General features: G+C 45.3%; 1 protein-coding gene across 2 annotated transcripts in view; it reads right to left on the bottom strand.

Annotated features, from left to right (window-relative positions):
• SPATA20 (spermatogenesis associated 20) overlaps positions 1 to 27,090 on the bottom strand; it is a 97,869-nt gene that overhangs the window by 18,987 nt on the left and 51,792 nt on the right. For both annotated transcript variants that reach the window (XM_030208358.1, XM_030208359.1), the window contains exons 14-15: positions 26,329 to 26,528; positions 17,227 to 17,307 (exon numbers count right to left, since the gene is read on the bottom strand). In XM_030208358.1, coding sequence (XP_030064218.1) covers positions 17,227 to 17,307; positions 26,329 to 26,528 — 281 coding nt within the window. The remainder of the gene's footprint in view (positions 1 to 17,226; positions 17,308 to 26,328; positions 26,529 to 27,090) is intronic.

Genomic DNA, 27,090 nt, shown 5'->3' with positions numbered 1-27,090 from the left:
GGAAGTGTGAAGCGCCAGAGATATCCGGTTTCCCCATGAGTGAAGGAAAACAGCACAGCACGAAATCCCTCTCTCTGTAACAGTGAAGGACTCAGAGGGGGGAGGGGAGAGGGGAGAGAGATGCCCTCACTCTCTCTGTAACACAAACACAGAACAGCAGGAAACCTAACACTGAAGGACTGGACTCCAAGGGGGGAGGGGGAGGGGGAGGGAGAGAGGGCAGAGGGCAGGGACACACACTCCCACATGCACACTCTGAAGAAAACCTTGCTAGCCCCCGTTTCATTTGCATCAGAAACGGGGCTTTTTTACTAGTATACCATATTTTCCCAGACAGAAGGTAAAATTGCAATTCAAACCTTGATATCTTATAGAGCATCATTTTCTATGGCAAATGAATGTTATAAATTCTTGCAATAAAAAAGTCTTTAACATGGATTTAAACTCCCCTAAAGCTCGTAAGGATCGAACTTTATATGGGAAAGCATTCCACAACTGTGGACCTTTTATGTAAAAAATAGAATTCCTATACTAGGTGGAATGAGGGCACATCTAGCATGTGCAATGATGATGATCGCAATGAACGAGAGGGTTGAAGAACATGCAAAGTAGATACAATTACAAGAAAAAGCTTACATACAGAACTTTAAAGACCAACAATAATATTTTATAACAAAATGTGTGATTCATAAGAACATAACATAAGAGTAGCCATACTGGGTCAGACCAATGGTCCATCCTCTTTAACATTGCTTTTGACTCGTAATCACTTGTATCCATTCGCCTCCACCTACCCTCCTCTTTCCTCTACACATTAATTGATTTGTTTGCTTTATTTTTTGTCTACTAGATTGTAAGCTCTTTGAGCAGGGACTGTCTTTCTTCTATGTTTGTGCAGCGCTGCGTACACTTTGTAGTGCTATAGAAATGCTAAATAGTAGTAACAGTAGTAATTTAGCCCAGTATCCTGTTTTCCAAACAGTGGCCGAAACCCAAATCGTGGCAACACGCCAACTACAGTTGCTTCACATGTCTGTCATAATAGCAGACTATGGACTTTTCCTCCAGGAACTTGTCCAAACCTTTTTTAAAACCCAGATACATTAACCGCCGTTACCACATCCTCTGGCAAAGAGTTCCAGAGCTTAATTATTCGTTGAGTGAAAAAATATTTGCTCCTATTTGTTTTAAAAGTATTTCCATGTAACTTCCTCGAGTCTCCCCTAGTCTTTGTACTTTTGGAACGAGTAAAAAATCGATTTACTTCTACTACACCACTCAGGATTTTGTCGACCTCAATCATATCTCCCCTCAGCCATCCTTTTTCCAAGCTGAAGAGCCCTAACCTCTTTAGCCTTTCCTCATACGAGAGGAGTTCCATCCCCTTTATCATTTTTGTCGCCCTTCTCTGCACCTTTTCTAATTCCATTATATCTTTTTTGAGACTTATAGCAACTTAAAACTTGAAGTGTGATATCCAGCACGTAACTGGCTATGGCGAACCACATTGTGGAATGTGACTGATTGGCAGCCAGATGGGTGGAACTCGTGATGCTGAGGGGAGTTGTGAGAGCTGGAGCCTATATCTATATAACTTACGCCTGTGTTTACAAAGGCGCGCTATAGGCGCGTTAACGTTTGTTTAACACACGTTAATTGCTAATGTGCGTTAAACGCTAATGCGCCTATAGGAATGTATTGGCACATCAGCGTTTAACGCGCCTCAACTTTTATAGGTGCGTTAAAAATGCAAATGCGCCTTAGTAAACACAGCCCTTAGTCTATATATTTTTCTGAATTCAGAATGTATCTGTAACTTTTAGATTATCCCTTCTTTTTTATTTTCTATTATTCTGTTACTATAAACTGCTGAGAAGGACCTCCAATCAGCACTATATAAAGTATGATTAAATTAACGCAAACTAAAAAAAAATAGACATAGGACTTACTTTTATACGGTCTTATTTATGCGGTTAGCTTGGCTGGCTTAGTGACGAATATTGACACTTAATCGGCCGAGTGCTGACTCAGCCCCTGGAAAGCCCCCAAGATAGCTGGCAGCTAAGCAGACATTTTCAACTGGATGGTGCTGCTAAATGACGCTGAATATGACCGGCTGGCCTTGAGCAAGCAATTTTAAGCAGCCAGGAACTGTTTCTGGCTGGTTAAATCGCTTTAAATGCAGACTGGAGTGGATATCTTGGGGTTCCAATAAAAAGGAAATTGGGAATCTGCTGTAAGAAGTCAGGAAATAAGAAACAAGGTGGGTTGTCTACTACTACTTATCATTTCTAAAGCGCTACTAGACGGACGCAGCGCTGTACACTTGAACATGAAGAGACAGTCCCTGCTCGACAGAGCTTACAATGTAATTAGAACAGACAAACAGGACAAACAAGAGATAAGGGAATATTAAAGTGAGGTTATCATGCATGAATTATAGAGAAACTGTGTGGGTATTGGGGGGGGGGGTTAAATAGTAAGATGAAAAAAAATAAATAAAAGGCTGAGAATATGAATTCTGACTGATTTGCATTTATACTGAGGTATCTACAGGCTGGTAAATCCTAATGCACTTTCCATAGGTGCTACTGCAGAAGTGTGGCTGCAGGTACTCATGTGCTGCTGTGATTTTATGCTTAGAAAAGGAATTACAGGTGTTAATGACTGAAATGTTAATGGCCGCACTCTGGATCATTCTGCCTATAAATATATTTCACAGCAGGGGCTCCTCTGCCAGCAGCACCGCCTGGGATCTTCCCTCATTACTGAAAGCCTTCCAAGACCATTATCATGTGTGAATGGGAAGAATGACACTTGTCATCCATCACCATCCTGAAACCAAACGTGATGGGAAGAAGAGAAAGGAAACCAGTAATATTTATGTAGCACAGTCTATAATACAGTCCATAGCGGGTACAAAGAGTAGGACACAGGATCCAAAGCGTGCTCAAAACCAATTCTAATTACGGGGCCGATATTCAGCCCACGGACGTGGCTTGTAAACCATTCACGAGCTAAGTTAACCCCAGATATTTTTCAATGCCGGAGCACCTGTGAAGTTAACCACGAACCAGCCGATATTCAGACCAGTACACGGCTAGCTTGGTGGATAAAATTAGGGCAGCCTTTTTTGCTTTCCTAACTTTATCCACTCACCTGACCGGTTAGCGGACTGAATACCGTTGCTAAAAGGTTAAGTGCTGGTTCTGCTCAAGCTCCACCCTTGGGCTGCCCCAACATTAATTGGTTAGTGCTTTGATGGTCAGAAGTGCCGCTGTGTATCCGGGAATGGCCAGCTCAGTGTGGGTTAACTGGGCAGGAGCTTCTGCTCACCAGTAAAATCTTTTGAATATCGGGCCCTATATGTAGTCAAACAACAGGAACAAAAAAAAAAAATCAAAAGTAGAAAATAAGAGCACAGGGGCCTGGCCTAGCAGCACTTCGCCACACATCAGTTATAATTACAAGCCCGATTAAAATAGAACGTTTTCACTTTTTTCCTGAAAAACAGGACGTCAACTTCCTGACAAAACTCCACAGGTAATGCATTCCACAGAACACTGGGTGGCGACGCCGGTAATTGGAAACAAAACGAGAGCTGGGCAGACTTCTACGGTCAATGCCCTGATCGTGACTGAATAGATAGGGATGGGCTGGAGTGTAAATTTTAAGGGGCTTTAATGTTAGCTTCAGAACTCAGTACAAGAACAGTACTGGGCAGACTTGTACGGTCTGTGCCCTGAGAAAGGCAAGGACAAATCAAACTCGGGTATACATATAAAGTATCACATACCTTGTAAAATGAGCTTATCTTGTTGGGCAGACTGGATGGACCGTACAGGTCTTTATCTGCCGTCATTTTTCTATGTTACTACTAGCCGTTAAGCCCGTAAAAACGGGCGAGTATTGCAGCCCTCCTCACTCCCCTGGCCTCACCCCGTCCACCGATCCTCCCCCCATATCCAGCAACCCTCCTCTGTCCCTTGGCCTCCCCCCCTCCCCCCATGTCCAGCAACCCTCCTCTCTGCCCTGCTCTCACCCCATGTCCAGCAACCATGCCCTCTCCCCCCTGCCCTCCCCCCATGTCCAGCTACCCTCCTCGCCGCCGCTCCCTCCCCTCTCCGTGCCAGGCCCCCTGCACTGACCTGACAGCGCCTCTCACCTCCGTGTGAAAGCGCTACAGACAGCAGCAGATCGCTCTGCTGCTGCCTGCAGCGCTTCCACACGGTGGTGAGAGGCGCTGTCAGGTCAGTGCAGGGGGCCCAATATGGAGGGGGGCGGGAGCGGCGGCGGGGATGGGGGGGCAGGGTGGAGGTTGGTTCGCGCGATGTTCATTTCCAAGCGGCGGCGTCCGACAGTCTGACTCTGTTTCCCTCTCTGTTCCGCCCTCTGACGTCATGACGTCTTGACGCGAGGGCGGGACAGAGAGGGAAGTCTGTACTGCGCATTTGCAGGTCAGTCGGTCACTTGCCGTTTATATGTTTGATGTTACTCTTTAGGATTCTACATGGAATGTTGCTAATTGGGATTCCGGAATCTTGTAACTCTTTAGGATTCCAGAATCTTCAAGAACTTTTAGTACAGGAACAGTGCTGGGCAGACTTCTACGGTCTGTGCCCTGAGAATGGCAAGGACAAATCAAACTCGGGTATACATATAAAGTATCACATACCATGTAAATGAGTTTATCTTGTAGGGCAGACTGGATGGACCATACAGGTCTTTATCTGCCGTCATTTACTATTTTACAACTATGTTACTATGTAGCAGAACACGGGCCTGAAAAGGCATTATTGCAGGTCCCAGCAAGGTGTAATTCTCTTGGTAAAGGGGTATAAGCAGATCTTTGAGCATTGGAAAAAACAGCTGGTGGCAGTGAGCGCTTTTTTTTTTTTTAGCTGCCTTTGGTGTTATTTCCAGATATTCAACATCGGGCCATGTCCAGGCACAGGCACTGCATATCCGGATTTATGCGGCCAGTTATCTCTCATGCCAGTGGTTCCCAAACCTGGTCCTGGAGGCACCCCACTCAGTCAGGTTTTTAGTATATCCACAATGAATATTCATATCCTTAATTACTAATGACCTATTCTTCTGTTATCAAAGTTATCAAGAAACATTTTATTAAATACAATATCCCATTAAATTTAACACACATCTAAACATACTTATATTATCATCTGTGATACTCTATATGCTATTTTTCACAAACATAAAACGTCATCAAAGTCACATGACTTATCTGTCTTCATCACTGACGACGAAATGTTCCATATAGTTCATGAAAAAATCTTTAAATAGTCCGTTGGTAACTACGGTCACAGGCAAAGTGAAGTCTATAATGTAGTATAGTCCACAGAGTAGGTCTCACCAAATGAGTAACTCCACTCTAACCGAATTCTTCAATCGGATTTTCTTCACAATGATGTACAAATTTAAACTTAAACAAAAGCATCCATAGATCTCAACACAGGCCGTGTTTCAAAACTTCATCAGGAGATCCAGCGACATTTAGAACACTGAGTTCAAAACCGGAAATCCTTTCTGAGAATTCACGATGACGTGAATTCTCAGAAAGGATTTCCGGTTTTGAACTCAGTGTTCTAAATGTCGCTGGATCTCCTGATGAAGTTTTGAAACACGGCCTGTGTTGAGATCTATGGATGCTTTTGTTTAAGTTTAAATTTGTACATCATTGTGAAGAAAATCCGATTGAAGAATTCGGTTAGAGTGGAGTTACTCATTTGGTGAGACCTACTCTGTGGACTATACTACATTATAGACTTCACTTTGCCTGTGACCGTAGTTACCAACGGACTATTTAAAGATTTTTTCATGAACTATATGGAACATTTCGTCGTCAGTGATGAAGACAGATAAGTCATGTGACTTTGATGACGTTTTATGTTTGTGAAAAATAGCATATAGAGTATCACAGATGATAATATAAGTATGTTTAGATGTGTGTTAAATTTAATGGGATATTGTATTTAATAAAATGTTTCTTGATAACTTTGATAACAGAAGAATAGGTCATTAGTAATTAAGGATATTAGCTAGATTTGACCGATAATTAAGAATTTTACCCAGGTTAGTAGTGTAACAATGAATATTCATGAGATAGATTTGCATGCAGTGGAGGAAGTGCATGCAAATCTCTCTCATGAATATTGATTACTAGTAAAAAAAAGGCCCGTTTCTGTAGGCAAAGAAACGGGCCTTAGGCAGGCAATTTCCCCCCCCCCCCCCCCCCCCGTGCTACGGCCCCCTCAAACCCCACCTTCCGCGAACCTGTCGATCCCCCCCCCCCCCCGGAACGCCAAAAACCGCACCCCCCCCCCCCCCCCGCCGCTGTTGTGCACTACCTTCAGGTGGGTTCTTCAATCATCTTGTCTGGAAGTTCCTCTGCGTGCGTCTGACGCACGGAGTTAAACTTTCTGAGAAGATGATTGAGGAACCCACCCGAAGGTAGTGCACAACAGCGGCGGGAGGGGGGGGTGCAGTTTTCGGCTTTCCAGGGGGGATCGACAGGTTCGCGGGAGGGGGTGGGTTTCGAGGGGGCCGTAGCGCGGGGGGGGGGGGGGTGACAGCTGATTTCGAGGCAGTAGGAGGAGTAGGGAAACACGCTGCGTGTGTTTCCCTACTCCTCCCCTTGCCTTGGAATCAGCTGTGTTGACGTCAGTGACGTCCGTGCGTGTCTGCCTCGCAGACCACTTGCAGCCAGGGAGCCACGGTCCCAAGCATAAAACGTTGGAGGTGAGAATTATTATATAGGATGGGGACCCTGAAATCCAGACTGGCTGGGGTGTCTCCAGGACCAGGTTTGGGAACCACTATCTTATGCAGTTAAGTGCGATATTCAGCACTTAATTGCATATGCAACAAAGTTAGGACTAGCCTAGTGGTTAGTTAGGAGTAGCCTAGCGGTTAGTGCAGTGGACTTTGATCCTGGGGAACTGAGTTCAATTCCCACTGCAGCTCCTTGTGACTCTGGGCAAGTCACTTAACCCTCCATTGCCCCTGGTACAAAATAAGTACCTGAATATATGTAAACCGCTTTGAATGTAGTTGCAAAAACCTCAGAAAGGCAATATATCAAGTCCCATTTCTCTTTCCCATCCAATTTGACTGCTAAACTTCAGTGGGTAAGTGTTGAATACCTGCACTTTACTGCATAAGTGCTGACTCTGCCCATCAAATAACCAGCTTGAGTTTAGCAGTCGGTGCTGATCTTCAGCAGCACTAACTGGATAGCCCTGACTAAGCAATTTAACAGGCCAAGAGCCATTTCTGGCCAATTAAATTACTTTGAATATCGACCTCCGGGCTGGATTTCAGGTAACTAGCTGTGTCCCTCTTCAAGGCTTTGCTGCACTTTGCACAAGCTGTATAATGCATATTAAGAAATCGGGGAGACCTAGATAGACAGAGAAAAGCAAGGTCTGTGAAACTGTCATTCAGCCTTCGCGCCAGCCCTGGCTTTCAAAAAAAGCTGCGTGTGCCTGTCATTTCAAATTTTACTTTTCATCTAACTTCACCCTAACCCCTTATTACTTCCTGGGAAAAAGGAAGAACTTCGATACTTAGTAAAGGATGGTATATCAAACTTAAAGTGTAAATGTAAAAAAAAAAAAAGATCTGATCCGTTCTCTTGCCTTCCACTGTGTCTAACTGCAAAGTGCAAATAATCACACACACATCAGTTTTATTCCAATTTAAGGCAAGCTTAAATCCCCAACTGCACTAAGGCACATCAGACATGACCTGCACTGTCCCTGCTACACTCGGTTTTAAAGAAAAGCTGGATTTCATTGGTGTAAATTCTGTACGAATAGCCAAAATTTCAAGCACCTAAGCAAAAGGCAGTAAGCACTGAACATGGGAGGAGGCAGTCAGGGGCAGGGTTAGTGGGTGGCAAGCAGGGCCGGCGTTGGGGGGGGGGGGGGGGGGCAAATTGTGCCCCTCACGGTCTGAGTATCTCTTACCCTGCTCCTCACCACAGTTCATCTCTTCCTCCCTTCCCCTCACCTTCCCGGTGTTCCTTAAAAATCATTTTCTCTTCTCAGCGGTTACCCAGCGCGACAGCTATTCTCACAAGTTGCCTGCGGCTGCCGCGATCTGCCCCCCTCTGATGCAACTTCCTGTTTCCACCTGGGAAGACTGCGGCAGAGGAAAGGCTCGTGGCAACCAAAGGCGGCTTGTGAGAATGACTGCCATGCCGGGGCCCCCCTGAGAAGTGAAAATGATTTTTATATGTGACTGGGAAGGTGAGGGGAAGGGAAAGAGATGAACCATGATGGGAAGAGATGCCCGGATCATGGGGCACCCTAGAACTGTTGTAAGTTAGCCCAGGGTGGGGGTGGGAAGGGACGAGAGAGAGGGAGAAATGCCAGACCGGAGGTGGGAGGAGGGGATTAGAAAAAACAGGAACAGAGGAGAGAGAGAGAGAGAGGTAGAGATGTTGGACATAGGGGAGGCAGGTCTGGGGGAGGGGAAGATGCTGGATGGAAGAGCAGTCAGGAAGAGAGATGTTGGACCAGGGGATGAGAGGGAGGAAGAGAAGAAGAAATGTGGGACCTGGGGGCGGGAAGGCAGGAGGGAGGGATAAATGCTGGATCATGGAGTGAGAGGAAGGAATAACAGGAAAGATAGCGGGAGCAATGTTGGGCCATGAGGGGGAGGAGAGAGAGGAGGTGAGATGATGGGGGGAGAGACAGGAGGGATGGAAGATGGCAGGCCAGGAGAGGGAGAGAAGACGCTGGGCTACAAGAATGAAGGAAGGGGATATACTGGAAATTGTAGAATCATGTGGGAGAGGGTGAGGGGGGCAAGGAGATGAATGAGAGGTGGACAGTAAATACAGAGACAGAAAAGTGGTAATGAGGAGTAGAGAAGAGGATGAGGAGTAGAAAGGTAGAAATGTGGCAATAAGGAGTAGATGAAAGATTCAGTGGCGTACCAAGGGGGGGCGGTGGGGGCGGTGCGCCCCGGGTGCACGCCGCTGGGGGGTACCGCAGCGTGCGCCTGCTCTGAGTTCCCTGAATTCACGTGTTCGCTGCAGCTCCCTCTGCCCTGGAACAGGTTCCTGTTCCGGGTCAGAGGGAGCTGCAGCGAACGCACGAAGTCAGGGAACTCTTAGCAGGCGCACGCTGTGGCACCCCCCCCCCCCCCAGAGGCGTGCACCCGGGGGGGGGGGGTCCGCGCTGCATCGGGGGGGGGGGGGTGCTGCACCCGGGGGGGACGGGGCGCCGCCCCTAGGAACGCCACTGAGAAGGGAATAGGAGGCTTGGGAAGAAGCGAGATGGGGAGAGCTAGAGCATGAGAAAGGGAAATGGAAAGTTGGTAGGTAGCTGAAAAGTAAAAAGAGGGAGGAAGGTGAGAAAGAGCATGAAATCTGAGTGGACCGAGAGGCAGAGAGAAGAACTAAAAGGGATCAGTATATCAGAGACAGGTGTAGTGAGGGAATGAGACAAGACAGGAGAAAAGACAAATGGACAGCCAACCACTGGAAAGGGAATTATCAGAAACAGAGGAAAGCAGAAGAGACAAAATGGGACCAACATGATGGAAAAATAAAATGTGCAGATAGCAAAGCTTGAAAAAGAGTTTTATTTTCAATTTAATAACTGGAATACGTTAGCTTTGGGATATGAGCATCACAAATCTTTCTATTGTGTTCACCTGCTTAGCCGCAACAGCTGATGAGGGGGAGGGGGCAGTGGCCCTGAGCCCAAAGTGGGTGGGTACTACATTTTCTCCCCACCCTGCCCACTGCCCCAATGCAAAATATAACTACTTAAGCTACTGGGGATTCCCAAACCCTACCAGCTGAAGACCCTCTTCCTCCAGTCTGGTGGCCAGAACTCTCCACCCTCCGCAGCTGGTGGCAGCTCGGGGACACTGCCGCTAGCTGAAGAACTTGGAGATTTCTGGACACCAGACTGGAAGAGGTGGTCTTCAGCTGGCAGGGCTTCAGGATCTCCACCAGCCACAGCAAAGGAGGTGGCTAAATGTTTTTTTTTTTTTTTGGGGGGGGGGGGGGAGCTGGTACCTCAACCCCAGTGTGTTCAATACAAAAAGAAGTGCATGTCTGTTTTTAATTTTGCCAGTGCTGTAGTACTTAATGAATTTAATTTCTTGGGGTTGCCAGTTCATAGTAACATAGTAGATGACGGCAGAGAAAGACCTACACGGTCCATCCAGTCTGCCCAACAAGATAACTCATATGTGCTACTTTTTGTGTATACCCTACTTTGATTTGTACCTGTGCTCTTCAGGGCACAGACCGTATAAGTCTGCCCAGCACTATCCCCGCCTCCCAACCACCAGTCCCATCTCCCACCACCAGCTCTGGCACAGACCGTTGCTCTGCCACCCGATCTCGACTAAGCTATTTGTGATCCATTGTTCTGTATTTGGTGAAGGTCTGTCTGTGTTTTGTGTGTGAAGAAATCATTTAAAGTTGCTTTATATGTGGTAGTAATGGCAAGTAGGGAGATCGGGGAAGGGAGCAGGGAAGAGAGGGGATCAGGGGCCAACTCCTTAATTTCTGCCCTGGGCCCCAGTATGTTTAAAATCGGCCCAGGTTGCAAGTAGGACAATTACCCTGAGCTCCCATGCTACAAGGGGCCCCAAGCCTATGTGAAGCTGAAGAAAGCACAGCCTGAAAGTGGGCTTTGAACCCCCTTCCTAAGTTTCTGCCCTGGGCCCTGCATATCTAACACCAGTCTTGGAGAGATTGAGAATTGCAGCGGGACCCTGGTACCCAAATCTCTCCAATTAGAGAGCTTCCTACCCCTTGCACATGCTGTTCTGGGTCTGTTGGAAAGACTCAGGTCAGTCTGGAATCTTTACTCTGCAAAGCAATCTAACAAAATGCCCTGGTTAATGAATCTAATTTATTTATTTACTTGCATTTATTAAGCTGCTTGCTCAAGTAATACAGCTCCAGGTGATGTACATTTTGAACACTAAATACCATTCAAAAATATATAAAACCAACATACAAGGCCAGATAAAATAGCTAGTAGTATCGACAAAATCTCATAATGCAATCCAGCTCCCCTAGAAGACCATCTACCATAGAGACCAATCTCTGCACTGTGGCCCTTTGAAAGCCAAATTGGAAAGGGTCCAAAGTATTGTTGTCTTCCAATAGCTCCAGAGAGCTGATTCAAAACAGAGAGATTAGGAACAGGCCTAAAGTTGTCAGGGTGAGCCATATCTAAAGTTGGTTTCAGAAAGGGTGGTGGAGGCGTGGAATGGCCTCCCGGTGGAGGTGGTGGAGTCGAGGACTGTTCCAGAATTTTAAAAGGCATGGGATAAACATGCGGGATCGCTTAGGAACAGGAAGAATTAGGGGTTACAGAGGATGGGCAGACTGGGTGGGTCATATGGCCTTTATCTGCCGTCATGTTTCTATGTTTCTATTCCACCAATGCCTAAGAGCCAACCTCATCAGTGATGTCACAATGGCTCAATTGTCCCATTCTTGGCTTACTTTCCCCCCTTAGTGTGAAGAGTTTCAGTCTCTGGTAACCAGAGCTCATATTGTGATGTCATAATGGGAATAGGCTTAGGAATAACCTAAGGAAGTATTATTTCACAGAAAGGGTGGTGGAGGCGTGGAATGGCCTCCCGGTGGAGGTGGTGGAGTCGAGGACTGTTCCAGAATTTTAAAAGGCATGGGATAAACATGCGGGATCGCTTAGGAACAGGAAGAATTAGGGGTTACAGAGGATGGGCAGACTGGATGGGTCATATGGCCTTTATCTGCTGTCATGTTTCTATATTTCTTCAGTACAGGGTGAATAGTGACCTCTTTTAGTAGGGTTGGGTGAGCTACTTCTTGTTAAAGGGACATTTATAATGGAAGTCAAAGTATTAATCATTGTTCCCCTGAGGCGCTGATGAGCCAGGAAGGACAGGAATTAGCTTTGTCTGTACATATGCTATACTCCTCTCAGAAAGTAAACTACAGACATGGGACTTATCTACAGCTTCAAAATTCTCACAAAAGGGGAACTAACGGCCTCCCCTGAAGCAATGACAATTCACTGGCAATCTCACTAACAAGGAACGTGTCAGCCGAGGGTCTCTCCTTGAAGCCAGAAGATCTTCTGTAAGGCTTTAACCCAGAAAAAAAAGGTGCTCATTTTCAAAGCACACAGACTTACAAAGTTACATAGTACATATTTTTATTTATTTTATTTTTGTTACATTTGTACCCCGCGCTTTCCCACTCATGGCAGGCTCAATGCGGCTTACATATTGTATACAGGTACTTATTTGTACCTGGGGTAATGGAGGGTTAAGTGACTTGCCCAGAGTCACAAGGAGCTCCCTGTGCCTGAAGTGGGAATCCAACTCAGTTCCTCAGGACCAAAGTCCTCCACCCTAACCACTAGGCCACTCCTCCACTGTTGCTACTATTTAAGATTCTACATGGAATGTTGCTATTCCACTAGTAACATTCCATGTAGAAGTCGGCCCTTGCACATCACCAATGTGGCCGCGCAGGCTTCTGCTTCTGTGAGTCTGACGTCCTGCACGTATGTGCAGGACGTCAGACTCGCAGAAACAGAAGCCTGCGCGGCCTTCTACATGGAATGGCAGGCTCAATGCAGCTTACATGGGGCAATGGAGGGTTAAGTGACTTGCCCAGAGTCACAAGGAGCTGCCTGTGCCTGAAGTGGGAATCGAACCCAGTTCCCCAGGACCAGAGTCCACCACCCTAACCACTAGGCCACTCCTCACATATGTAACTTTGCAAGACTATGTGCTTTGAAAATGATCCTCTAAATAAAACTTACAAGGTCTGTTCAAGGAGGTCTGAATTTAAAAAACAAAATAGGGCTTTTAGCTGAATCAACCGCTTGCCTCTGTGATTAAAACGCAAAGCACAACTAAGCTGCAGGTGACTGGCTGAACATGTAACAAGATTTCACTACATGCTGAATCAAGACTTTATTCATCCCTCCCCACTCCCTGCACTGCAGTGACTTACCTCCTTTCATAGGAAAATCCCTTCCAATACAAAGAAAGCTGCTCAAATTACAAGCCAAAAATTGACCAGGACAGGGAATCTGGGATCAAAGGCGATGGGGGCAAGAAGGCCGGGAAGTCCTGACTACTGGTGCAAACAGAAATGCTCATAATTACAAGCCACAAACTGGCCTGGTTCTGGGATCAAGGGATTTATTTATTTGTTGCATTTGTATCCCACATTTTCCCACCTATTTGCAGGCTCAATGTGGCTTACATAGTACCATCCAAGGCGTTTGCCCAGCCAGTGGATAACAAATACAAAGTTGTACAGTGATTGTATGAGGTATAAGTGGAGGGTCGGAATGGATGAAGATTGCGTGATGTCCTGTTCGATCATAGTCATGCTGTGTTGGTAGGTGAAGAGGATGGGCTAGAAGGTCAGAAATCATCACCTACAGGTGGAAGCAGTCTGTTCAAATTACAAGAAACAAAGGGGGGCAATCCTGTAACTGAGTGCCCCAATGCTGCACAGGGAGCGCCTATTCTATAACGGCATCTGGTCACCCGGATTCAGTTACAGAATACTATTGTAGACCCGCACTGATGCAGCTAAATGTAGGCGCTACTAGACGTATGCAGTGTTGTACACTAAACACGTAAGAGGCAGCCCCTGCTCGACAGAGCTTACAATCTAATCAAGACAGACAAACAGGACAAATAAGGGATAAGGGAAATACTTAAGGTGGGAATGATAAAACAGTCATGGATACTGAACAAATGAATAGGAGTTAGGAGCGTCAAAAGGGTGGGCTTTTAGCCTAGATTTGAATACGGCCAGAGATGGAGCTTGACCCCGTACCAGCTCAGGAAGTCTATTCCAGGCATATGGTGCGGCAAGATAAAAGGAACGGAGTCTGGAGTTAGCAGTGGAGGAGAAGGGTGCAGATAAGAGAGATTAACCCAGTGAACGGAGTTGCCAGGGAAGAGTGTAGGAAGAGATAAGAGTGGAGAGGTACTGAGGAGATGCACTTGTAAGTCAATAAGAGGAGTTTGAACTGTATGCGGAAATGGATAAGGAGCCAATGAAGTGACTTAAGGAGAGGGCTAATATGAGCATAGTGACATTGGCAGAATATAAGTCATACAGCAGAATTTTGAACAGAGTGAAAGGGAGATAGATGCTTAGTGGGAGACCTGTGAGAAGAAAGTTGCAGTAGTTTTAAGTGTAAGGAGGTAAGATTGTGGATAAGGGTTTTGGAAGTGTGCTCAGAAAGGAAGGGACAAATGTTGGTGATATCATAGAGAAAGAAACAACGGTTTTAGCAGTCTATGTGCAGAGAGAGAAGCGTAAAAGATGACCCCAAGGTTACAAGCTGATGAGACAGGGAGGATAACAATGTTGTCCACAGAGATAGAGAATAAGGGAAGAAGAGAGGTGGGTTTAGGGGGAAAGATAAGAAGATCAGTCTTGGCCATATTTAGTTTCAGATGGCGGTGAGACATCCAGGCAGCAATGTCAGACAGGCAGACAGAGACTTGGGCCTGGATTCCTGCTGAAATTTCTGATGTGGAGAGGTAGATCTGGGAGTCAACAGCATGAAGATGATACTTAAAACCATGGGAGGAGATCAGAGCACCAAAAGAATAAGTATAGATGGAGAAAAGAAGAGGTCCTAAGACACAGCCATGAGGTACACCAGTTGACAGTGGGATAGAAGTGGAGGAGGATCCACCAGGGCATACACTAAAAGTGTGATGCGAGAGATAAGAAGAAAACCAAGAAAGAACAGAGCCCCGAAATCCAAGAGAACAGCGTATCAAGGATTAGGTGGTGATCAACAGTGTCAAAAGTAGCAGACAGACTGAGAAGGATTAGGATAGAATAGAGACCTTTGGATCTGGCCAGGGACAAGTAACTAAAGAATTTAGCAAGGGTTATTTCCGTTGAATGTAGAGGACAAAAGCCAGATTGAAGTGGATCGAGAATAGCTTGAGATGAAATGAAGTCAGGACAACAGCAGTGAACAGCACATTCAAGTAGCCTGGAAAAGAAAGGGAGGAGAGAGATGGAGCGATAGTTGGAAGGGCAAGTAGGGTCCAATTACGGTTTTTTGAGAAGTGGTGTAACTATGGCATGTTTGAAGGCATCAGGAACAGTTGCAGTGAAAGATTGAGAATATGATAGATAGAAGGGATGACAGTAGGAGAGATAGTGCTGAGTAGATGGGTGGGAATAGGATCAGAGGAACAGGTAGCCTGTTTGGAGGAGGAAAGAAAATGTGCAGTTTCCTCTTCAGTGATTTCAGAAAAGGAAGAAATGGCGGCAGGGATTGCAGGAGGGTTGACAGAATGGACTGGGGAAAGGAGAGGTGGAGGTGACTTGGTTGAGAACTCAAGGTTAGTCTTGTGAACCTTGTCATGGAAGTACTGAGCCATAGTCTGGGAAGAAAGTGAAGTCCAGGTTAGAGGTGAAGGCACTTTGAATAGAGAGTTCAGTGTGGCAAAGAAACATCGAGAGTTTGAGCCGAGTGTTTGTCAAATGGATGCAATTACCTTGTTTGGAAAGTGAAAGAGCAGACTGGAAGGAGGTCAGCAAGAATTTGAAATGAATGAAGTCAGCAAGGGCAGGTGATTTTAGCCAAAGGTGTTCAGCAGATCAGGCACAGAAAAGCAAATGTACTTACCTGTAGCAGGTATTCTCCGAGGACAGCAGGCCTTATATTCTCACAAATGGGTAATACGGGTCCAAGTTGCCAGTCCGGAGCTTGTAACAAGCTTAGAAAAATAGGTCGTTGAGTGTGAGGCATGCTCCATCGCGCAAGTGCCTTCCCGCCCACCACGAGAACGCGAGACTAGTAGTAAAGTATAAAGCACAATATAAAGGAGACAACTCCAAGAGGAGGTGAGAGGGCAGGTGAGAATATAAGGCCTGCTGTCCTCAAAACATACCTGCTACAAGTAAGTACCTTCACTTTCTCTGAGGACAAGCAGGTCTATAATTCCCACAAATGGGAATCTCTACCTACCAGGCTCACCAAAACCCACTACCAGTGGTCAACTGGACCTCGCAACGGCGAGGGCAAAAAAGTAATTAACCTGAAACTATATACAACTGGGTGAGAGTGCATCGTGGAACAGAACAAAATGGGCCTAGGAAGGTGGAGTTGGACTCCAGACCCCAAATTCTGCAGAACTGTCTGTCCATACCCACTATCATGTCAGGTATCCTGCTCAAGGCAGTAATGAGATCTGAAATGTGTGGATTGAAGACTACATTGCAGCTTTGCAAATTTCTTCAACAAAGGCTGACATCACGTGTGCTACCGACGCAGCCGTGGCTCTGACACTGTGAGCCCTGACATGACCCTCAAGGGACAGTACAGCCTGGGCATAAGTGAAAGAAATGCAATCTGCTAGCCAGCTGGAAATGGCATGTTTCCCGATGGCAACCCCCATCCTATTGGGATCAAAAGAAACAAAAAGTTGGGTGGACAGTCTGTAGGGCCCAGTCCGCTCCAAGTAAAAGGCCAATGCTCACTTGCAGTCCAAGGTGTGCAGTGCACTTTCACCAGGTTGGACATGAGGTTGGGGGAAGAATGTTGGCAAGACAATCGACTGGTTCAGATGGAACTCTGACACAACCTTAGGTAGGAACTTAGGGTGAATGTGGAAGACGACTCTATTTCTGATGAAATTTTGAATAGGGTGCATCTGCCACTAAATACCTCTATGGGCTGCTGGACCCCCTTCTTTCCCATGGCCACCAGACCCCTTCCCTCTCTCTTTTCATATTTTAAAATGCACAAAGCTATCTCTTGCTTACAAAAAAAAAGTTACTAGCAGGGGGTTCCCACATCCCTCTTCCTACTGGCCATAAAAATAGTGTGCTAGTTGAGGGACCCCACTACTATACTTTTTTGGACAGAAGGCAGGGGGAAATCTTAGACAGCACTCTTAAACTGGCAGGGATGCCCCTTTCTAATAGCCTTACTAGTACGGGTTTGCCTGGGAGGCGGGGGAGTAGATCGTTTTATGCATATTAAGATGTAGCAGAGGAAGAGAAGGGGCTCTGATCGTCACAGGGAGTGAGTTCAGAAATATTACAATAAATGCAGAACCAGTAATCTCTGTCAGATGGGAGGTTGGAGAGGGATGACCCTTACTGCCCGGTGGCCCAGATCACTTTCAATCTGCTCCTGGCTAAATGAGAGAAAGAGAATATAGAGGTTGTCTTACCTTGTGGGGTGAATAGGTGCTCTGCACGGTCCTGAGCAGTTTACCAGTAGTCTCCTCCTTTGGGTCACCACAGATAACAACCTGTAGGAAACACAGTATAAATTCAACCGTCACTTTCTCACACACTTTGTATTACTGAGAATTTGGAGCCTAATTTATTAACTCAGACTGAAGGTCTAGGGAAAGGCCTCTATCTAAACACATATTTGATATAACCCTGATAACTGGGATCTTTTAAGAAGACGAGAAAGAGATAAAGAGAGAGGCCCTTGCAATGCAGACTATGAGCCACCCGATTTTAAAGTAATCATGCCAAGGTCCACCAGACCAGACCTCACCACCCAAATCGCTAGGAGTGGAGGAGTAACCTAATAGTTAGTGGGCTCACAACCTATGGAACTGGGTTCAATTCGTACTGCAGTTCCTTGTGACCCAGGGCAAGTCACTTAACCCTCTGTTGCCCCAGATACAAAAAAAAAGGGGTGGGAATACCTGTATACAGTAAATGTAAACCGCTTTGACTGCATCACGAAAAGGCAATATATCAAATCCACAACCCTTTATCTATTTATTGCATTTGTATCCCACATTTTCCCACCTATTTTCAGGCTCAATGTGGCTTACATAGGAACCGTGATGGTGATCGCCATTTCCGGGTTAAAAAATACAGAGTGGTATTTCATTACAGTACATAAATGGTAGAGTAGATTACAAAGTGATGTTACATAGAAGTTCCTAAATGATAGAGTAGATTACAGAGTGTTTTAAACAATCAACTATAGAAAGTTCAGTTCTGGCATGAGAGATAAAGTGGTAGTGCGTAATTCGTAGTGTTCATACTTGATAGCGTAGGTTAATCAGTCTAGTGTAGAGACGTCGGTTTTGTCTAGTTCAGGTAGGGTTTAGTAGTAGTAGTAATTAGGATGGATCGTTGTTGTATGCCTTTTTGAACAGGTTGGTTTTCAGTAGTTTTCGGAAGATTGTTAGATCATTCATTGTTTTACCCTTTACCCTTACCTAGTCTGATAAAGATCACTCCCTATCAAAATTATTCTATCAGCTAAAACAGAGCTGACCTAGAATGCTAAGTGTCAGGACCAATATTGCATCAGCAAGAACAGGGGTGCCCAACCTTGGCCCTCACCCAGTCTGGATTTCAGGATATCTACAGTAAATACAAAAGGAAAAATACTTGTACTTTTAAGTTTCTATAGTGGCTGCCTCTCCCAAAGACATACACCTTTCTAAACAAAGGGTAGCCCTTCCCAGCTACGTATGGGAGATGGGGAGGAAGGGGGGAGGGACTCGGGGACACCCGAGTTTAACACCCCCAGAGGCTGTAAAAGAAAGAAAGGAAAAGAAATCCCTATCTGACCAGCGTCTAACAGAGAATTCCTAGGCACAGAAGTAGCATTGTTGTTCTTATTATTAACCTCTAAAAGAGAAAGAGAGAGACTAAAGGGCTCACTTCCTACCTGCGGGGAGACTGAGAAAATACTGGGGCTAAGGTCACATGGCCAGGGCTCCTATTGGCTCTCTAGAGTCAGAGTTTTTTCTCAGTCTCCACCTGCTGGTAGGCGAGCACAACACATCAGTCCAATCCTGGTCCGGTCCGGAGGGACGCTAAGGAAAATCAATTTGCATACAGTGAACACATTGCATGCAAATAGATCTCCTATTCATTGAGAAAATTCTGAAAACCTAACTGGGTTGCGGCCCTCGAGGACCAAGGTAGAAGTCTACTGTCGCAGCAACAGTGCTACCCTACCACATAGGAGATACGAACCGATCAAGGGAGGAGATAAATTCATTCATAAAAATCACATAATCCACAATAAAAAACAGAAGACCTACAAAGTACAATCCCTGTCCCTTTCCAGAGAGAATCAGTAGGTGAGGGAAGAGAACAGAAAGGAAAGTGCAACAGCTGGACAACGGGCAGAATGACTGATTTCCTCTGTACTCTTGGTGCTGACCTGAATTCTGCCTGAAAGTCAGACCACAAGAAAGAAATTAGGTGAGCTCAGTGCTGAAAACTCTCCTGCGATGTTCCAGTTTCTTTAATCCCACTTTAATTCGTCTTCTATAATGAATGTTTTCTTGTAAAAAGTGCTCAAAAATCACATGCTGACGCAAAGAGACATCAGAGATTAATGCTGGCATGAACAAGAAGGAAGGGACTACAGTTCCAGGACAGCTGGCTGGAATGCAAACTCCTGTGACACCTCCTGTGATAGCCATCTCCCTGGAATGGGCTCGAGAAAACTGACTGCTTTCCTGGGGTGACAGCTGTTGTCTCCTGTAGAGAAAGAACTGCTCATTTCTGGAGACAGCTGATTATTTCTCACTGATTAGCAAGACACAAGTGCACAGATTTCTTGAGAAGCACCTTGTGCAGATTCACTAAAGACATATGTTTTCAGGTTTTGAATTCTGTTTTCCTTAGAAATTGGACGTCTCCCCTCATCTTTCACCCTTTCATCTTCTTGAGTGGATGCACTGAGACTTGTTACACTAACTCCAAGCCACTGCTGACTGAGCCGGAAGCCAAAGGAACATTAGAGACTGAGGCCCAATATTTAAAGGTTTTCATTTATCCATAGAATGTTTCATTGAAATCCAAGCAGAAACAGCTGTCTCCTAATTTTTGTGTGTAAATTAGGTCATCACAGACCTTCCCCCCTCCCCAGTTTCCGTTCACAGGTCTGTCAACAATCTGCAATAAGGGTTTGCAAATTATGTAGCACACTTTTAAACATCTAAATTTATCTGAATATTAACTTATATTTATAAAGTCACAAGTCATGGAAGTCTTTGACTATCATGAATATCAGCACCAACTGCCCTTGTCTGGTTAGTGCTGGGGCAGTTCAAGGACGGTGTTTGGGTTGAGCCGGTACTTAAGCGGTTAGCAGCAATACTCAGACTTAAATCGGTTAAGCAAGCAGCTAAAGGGCAATGGTCTGAATATACTGGCCGGTGCCCAGTTAACTTCTGGAGAGCGGCATCAAGCTTACTAATGTTCCCCTCTGTGAAGAAACAGTGTGTTTTAAGCCTGTAAAATGTATTGGATATTTTCCTGTCTTAAAGTGTATTTCTCTTGTTTGGCCAGCAGATGGTGTATATTTATGCTTAAAGCTGTTACAGAGGACTGACTTCTCTTTCTTTTATAATAGGAAAATGCCTGTAAGTGATGTAACCAGTTTTTATTTGAAACCCGATTGTTCTGGACTCTGATTGACCTGGAGTTTTTGAAATTACCCAGCAGTGGCTGGCTGTTGCTTCAGTTTCAGCCCGGGAGAAGGAGAGAGAGAGATCTCCTTGCTGAAGCACTGTGATATATGCCCTGATCTCCCCAGGTACTTTCTAGGAAGTTTGCAAGTGTTTAGTTACTATTATAATTGATCCATATTTCAGACCTGTTATTGTTTTGTCAATTGCACTATTTTGATCCACTGGTCAATATTTTTTTAAGAGAATAAACATAATTGTTTGTCCGCCCTGTTTGTCTGGACTGATAAAGAATCCTGGTGGTTTGCGTGTTGGGTCTGTGAGTGCTTTCTGGGAACTGTGGGACCACTGGGAGTGTGGCTCCAGTAACCTAGAAATCACTGGAGATAATTTGAGAGTGGGGGACTCGCCCAGAGGCGGTTGTGACCCAGTTGGTGGGAGGAGGGTGAAAGTGTAGAGCACGAGCGGCAGATGCAGGCAGACCTCGGCTGTGCTAGGGATACGCCCTCTAAGTGGCCACGGGGTAACCCAAAGTGGGTGTCTAGGCGTTTCGTGACACCCTCTCTCCCCTGTAATTTTCATTCTCCCCCCACCCCAAACACCATGAAGGCCTGACCAAGCCCCCACCCACCTTCTCCCCCGGTAGATTTCTGGTGGTCTAGTGGGGTCCTACAAGCAGAAGCAATGCCCACTCACCCCTGAATGTCACAGTTCTTGTCACAAAACGGCCACCACGACTATAGCGGCAGTGTCGCAGACTCAGTCAGGCCTTCATGGTCAGGGGTGGGAGGGAAGGTTGATCAGGATCATGGGAGAGAGGGGGGAATCGGAGGCGGTGAAGACACCTGCATCCAGATATTCAGCTTGAGCCTGTATAAGTTCCGGTGGCCAACACATGAATAATTAGCCCCAGGTATTCAATGCCCAGACACGACCCAGCATTGAATATCTATAGCTAATCCTAACTGTGGCGGTCAGCATTTAAACAAACGCTGACCATCGTGGGCTGAATATTGATGTGTGTGTGCGCATGTATAAACAGGATAGAGTCGGTCCAGAGGGCAGCTACAAAACTGGTAAGTGGTCTCCATCATAAAACATATGGGGACAGGCTTATAAACCTCAACATGTATACGCTGGAAGAGAGGCGGGAGAGGGGATATGATAGAGACATTTAAATACCTCAGTGGCATCAATGTACAAGAGGTGAGCCTTATTCGTGGAAAAACAGGGTCCAGGAAAAGTGCCCTAAATTCTCGCTACAAACGCATATTTTTTTTCCATTATCGGCGAAAGGCGCCCATCTCTGATCGGCCGATAACCACGCCCCAGTTCCGGCTTCACCACGCCTTCGACACGCCCCCATCAACTTTGTCCGCATCCGCAACGGAGTGCAGTTGAAAACGTCCAAATTCGGTTTTCGATTATACCGCTTTATTCATTTTTGTGAGATAAACGTCTATCTCCCGATTTGGGTCACAATATAGGCGTTTTTCTATTACGATTATAAGCAGGATACTGTAACTTGGATCAGTTCTTTATCTCTTACTTAACTATACAAAGAACTTGCCTTGATTTTAGCTAACCATCAAATTATCCCAAGTGACTCTGTACCACGCATCTGCTCTTGGTCCCTCAGCTATATGGTAAGCTGTATTGTAGAAACTATTTAGCAATATATCTATGTTAGATGAATGCCCTAATGTATGCTTATTAGGTGTATCATTAGTATTATGCTAACATTATATTATATCTCTGGTATTTGAATTCCAATGCTGTTAAATGTGTATATTTTTTATTAGGTTTCAATTTACTGTTTTCAAGTTTACCTCATTTACTGTATTTATGTTTATTCTTGGTTATTTTACTATTGTTATGCTGTTAACAAAATTGTAAGTTTTATGTTAAACTGTACCTGCTGTACACCGCCTTAGGTGAATCTCTTCATAAAGGCGGTTAATAAATCCCAATTAATCAGTGGTTCCCAAACCTGGTCCTGGAGGCACCCCAGCCAGTCAGACTTTCAGGATATCCACAATGAATATTCATAAAAATTATGCTTAATCCTGAGCTCCAACTTCTTTACCGGTCACTCGTTTTAATTTACCATTTACCCTTTAGTAACCACCAACATAATATTATATATTTCTCTATGTATTTATTTTACGTGCATTTCAGAACCTTGTGTACAAAATTATTTCCTCATGTCAATATCATATGACAATTTTCCCCACCACACAATCAAAACATTCATTCATACATTCATACTTATACATTCCATTAATACACAATCCTTCCACAATATAACACTTCTCAGATTTTCAAGGTTATGCAATTTCACTGTTTTCATTACTAACAATTTTTCACTAACAGCTTTTCAACTTGAATTTCAAAGCCTGTTGTTAAACATTTACCAGCACACCACTGCCCCTCTCCCACCTATTTCGCTCTCTCAGGTACAAAAAAATGCAAGACACTGATCCCTTCTGTTCCGCTGCTTCATTGTTTCATTTTCAACTCTTCCCTTCTTCATCTCCTAATCACCAAACTCATGAATCAAGCACGCTGCCATGTTTTAAAAGAATGGCTCCTGCCAGCGGTGCACATGGAGTGCGCCCATGTCAGAGCACCTGTCCCTCTATCCGGTCACCACCCCTCCACCACTCACCGCTCTTCGGAGCTTTTTGGCTCCATGGGAACTTGTATGACTTGATCCGTTCTCAAAAACAAACTCACAATGTGAAAATGATTCCAGACCTTGTTGAGGGGGATACAGTAATCAGTGGCCAGGCATAACTCCTTTTGGACTTGATCTACATGAATATAACATGACATCATATGGGGTTTTTTGTTTGCTTTTTTTTTTTTTTTTTTTTTTTTTTTAATAATTTTGACCCTGCAGTTTCTGCTCAATCCTTTGGTACTTCCAGCTCAATCAGATTTGGGGCTGGGATCTGATGCCATGAGCATCTCTTTATGACTACCCAAAGATCTGTCCCCTAGTTTTGTATCATCCGATCATAGATTTGCACACCTCGCCTGGTCATTACAGAAACAGTACTGGGTCTGGGCCACATGTTGAATGTTCTTCCTTAACCCTTCAATTAAGGTTTCGGAGTCAGGCCACAAGAAGTCACCTTAAACAATGACCATAACCCACCTACCTTCCCATAGTCTATGAATATCTATTCCACAGCCAACCTGAGGAGCAGAAAACCTAACGGGGCTCAAACTGGGAGCCTTCCACCACCACAACCAATGGTCCAGCCCTAAAAATTATTTTCTCATATTTTATTTCACAGTCAAATTTCACCTGGTAACTTATTCCAAATCTTTGGAGCAGACACTGAAAATACTCTACTCTTCCACTTCAAACGCATGAACCTGGGGGGTGGATAAAAGGAAGTAACCCTGGCCTGAACTCACATGTCTATTAGGGCACTGTATGCATTTGAACAGTAGTCAAGGTATGTTTGATGTAGAGTCAGGATCTATGAGCAAAATGCAACATTATCATGCACTGTCTGTCAACATTTGCATATCTGTGTCACGATGGTGACTGTTTCCTTGTCTGTGCTCGCCTCGCCCTCTGGTGGCCAGAACCGGTGACTGCTATGAACTGTCACCCGTTCCAGACTTCAGTCTGGTCCGGATCTTACGGGCTGCCAGATCTGCTTCTCTTGTTTGTGCCTGAACAGCACCCGTAGCTGCCTTGTGATTCCTGCAGCTGAACTTCAGCAGCTGATGGGCTTTATTAATGACCTGGAAACTTCTGTGTTTGCCTTTGCATCGTCTAAGGTCCCTGGTTTGTTGGTGCTTTGCTGCACTTCTGCCTAGTCTGGTTTCTTGTTTGAGTTTCTTGTCCGGTTCTAGTTAGTCTGTGTGTAGGTTAGCTGTTAGCTTTTTCTGCTAGTTCCCTCCTTAGTGGCTGCCTTGGCAACTTTCTGTTCTTGCCCTCTTGTCTGTCAGTGTTGTTCCCTAGTGGCTGCTTGGCAGCTTTCAGTCCTTGCTGTTACCTGTCTTTGTACCCTTTTCGGTGGCTGCTTGGCAGCTTTCAGTTCCTGTCCTTTAGCTTGTCCATTTCCTGCCTTGTGTAGTATTGTCTGTCTGTAAGTCCTAGCCCAGTTTCCTGCCTTGCTGCCCATGTATATTCCTTTCCCCTCTGACCCTTAGTCCCTGTTCAGCCTAGTTGGTATCCAGTTCCTGCCCTGTCCGGTAAGTCCTGCTGGTCGCCTGCACCCAAGGGCTCAACTCCTGGGGAAGGGCGGTCAAGTGCAGGTGAAGTCTAGCTGTTTCTGTCAGAGTTCTGCCTTGTCTCTGGTGTGGGGTGGTTTTGCCTGCCACTAATGCTCCTTGGCATTGGTCCAAGGGCTTGCGAACCTAGTTTCTGCCTTGAAAACCTAACAATCTGTTGCTACTCCCTTTGAGATTTAATACTTGTTTAAAATATTTTTTTAACTAAATTAATTCATGACCTCAACTTCCAGTTCCTCTATTCTGCCAACACCAGTGGTAAAACAGCTTGGCCTAAGGTTGAGAAATCTCCTCTCACAGCTGAAATAAAGGCATTTTTATAAATGCAAGAGAAAGGGGGCACCCAAATAAATCTCCTTGACAGCCACAGGTGAGATTCAGGGGAAAGTTCTAAAACATTTATTAGCTCTGGGCAGCAAAGAGAAATCATCACCAGTGCTGAGAAGTGGCCCAGTCCTTGCAGGGACTCCCACTGGGAGAAAAGGCTGGGACCACACTATCTATTCATATGTTAACAATGCATCAGAGATCCTGTTTCTATTTCCAAGAAAGAATGGAAGTCCTCCTCCGCTCACTGTCCAGGCCTGATTGAAGGAGTTTTCAAACTTTAATCATCAAAGGCCCCAGCTCCTCCAGTTCAAATTAACCTAATCAACCTAATCTTCATTTCTTAGTGTTCTGTACTCTCTACTGCACATCCTAACAGAGAAGAGACAAAGGAGGTCATCAAAAGTGAAAACTAAGAGCAGCATGCTAGATATGAGAAAATAGATTATATCCACGTGTGGACACTAGTACAAGACCACATAAAACCCTTCCTGTCCCTACCTGGACCTGTACTGGTGCTAGTTTAATAAAGTTTTGATTGGCCTCGAGCTTGCCCACTGGAAATTATTGTATAATTCCCTACTCCCTCCTTGATTCCACAGTGTTTGATGGAGCATGGTTCAACTGGTTCCATATTACAAGGAAGTGGAGTGGAGGAGCGGCCTAGTGGTTAGAGCAACAGTCTTGCAATCCAGAGGTGGCCAGTTCAAATCCCACTGTTGCTCCTTGTGATCTTGGGTAAGTCACTTAACCCTCCATTGCCTCAGGTACAAACTTAGATTGTGAGCCCTCCTGGGAGAGATAAATATCCAGTGTACCTTAATGTAACTCACCTTGAGCTACTACTGAAAAAGGTGTGAGCAAAATCTAAATAAATAAATAAGGAAGGAGAAACACATATATAATTTACCATCTAATAAGCCTCTGTTCAGACTGCACTGTGCTTAAGCATTAAGTTCTAGTTATATTAATACATGAGACTCAAGGTTACACCCTACTACCACTCAATTTTAACACTGCGATGTCTCAATAACGCTGCAAACAGTAAACGTGACACCCCTCTGTCACATTTACTATTTGCACACCTTTTTCTACCAACCACAATTCCCTCAATGCAAAGAACTTTCAGGCAGAATCTGACCACAACAAATGGACTTGAATTTACAAAGAAAATTCAAGAGAGAAAGGAAAAATAGCCATGTGTGGGAAAACAGGTTTACAAACTCACATACGAATCGGAGAGTTTTGCTGGAGACTGACCTGCTTTCATGCAATGGGAAGAGAGATTACCTGCTTAAGGGTCTGGTGATAAGCCATTAACACTCGAACCATTTCGGCCAGTGAAACTGGGAGCTTCAGGAGCTTTTCAGAGAAAGCTGCCAGAATCTGACCACACTGCTCAATCCAGTAGAGCCGACCCGTGTAGTGGGCTGTCCTGAGGAGGTTGAAGGCCGCCACAGAGTTTGCACTGGGTTCAGCACCATCTTGGTCTAAAGGGGGCAAAGAAGAGAAGGCCAGTGATGCAGATGACCAGGAATGCAAATGCAGCTGCAACTTGTTAGCTTTGGGAGGCCCTGATTGGTTCAGCCTTGAGGTGGAACTATCTTGGGTCCAAGGCAAATAAAAGTTCATTCCTGGCGTCTGCAGGGGCCACCTGTTGAAAGGGAAGAGGAACTTCAAAAACAAAGGAGAAAAAAAAAGCCCCCAGAACCACTCCTTCTGTCCTAAAACTAGAGTAAATACATGAGAAAATTAGGTCAAAAATGGTACAAAACCAAAAGGATTTTTTTTCCTTATCAAACATATAAATCGCAAGTGACCGACTCACCTGCAAATGCCCAGTAGAGACTTCCCTCTCTGTCCCGCCCTCGCGTCAAGAGCGATCTGCTGCTGCCTGCAGCGCTTTCACACGGAGGTGAGAGGCGCTGTCAGGTCAGTGCAGGGGGCCCGGCACGGAGGGGGGTGGGAGCGGCAGCGAGGAGGGTAGCTGGACATGGGGGGAGGGCAGGGGGGAAAGGGCATGGTTGCTGGACATGGGGTGAGAGCAGGGCA

The sequence above is a fragment of the Microcaecilia unicolor genome, chromosome 6, assembly GCF_901765095.1.
Source record: "Microcaecilia unicolor chromosome 6, aMicUni1.1, whole genome shotgun sequence".
NCBI classification, from domain to species: domain Eukaryota; kingdom Metazoa; phylum Chordata; class Amphibia; order Gymnophiona; family Siphonopidae; genus Microcaecilia; species Microcaecilia unicolor.
This window is presented reverse-complemented; position numbering and strand designations above follow the sequence as displayed.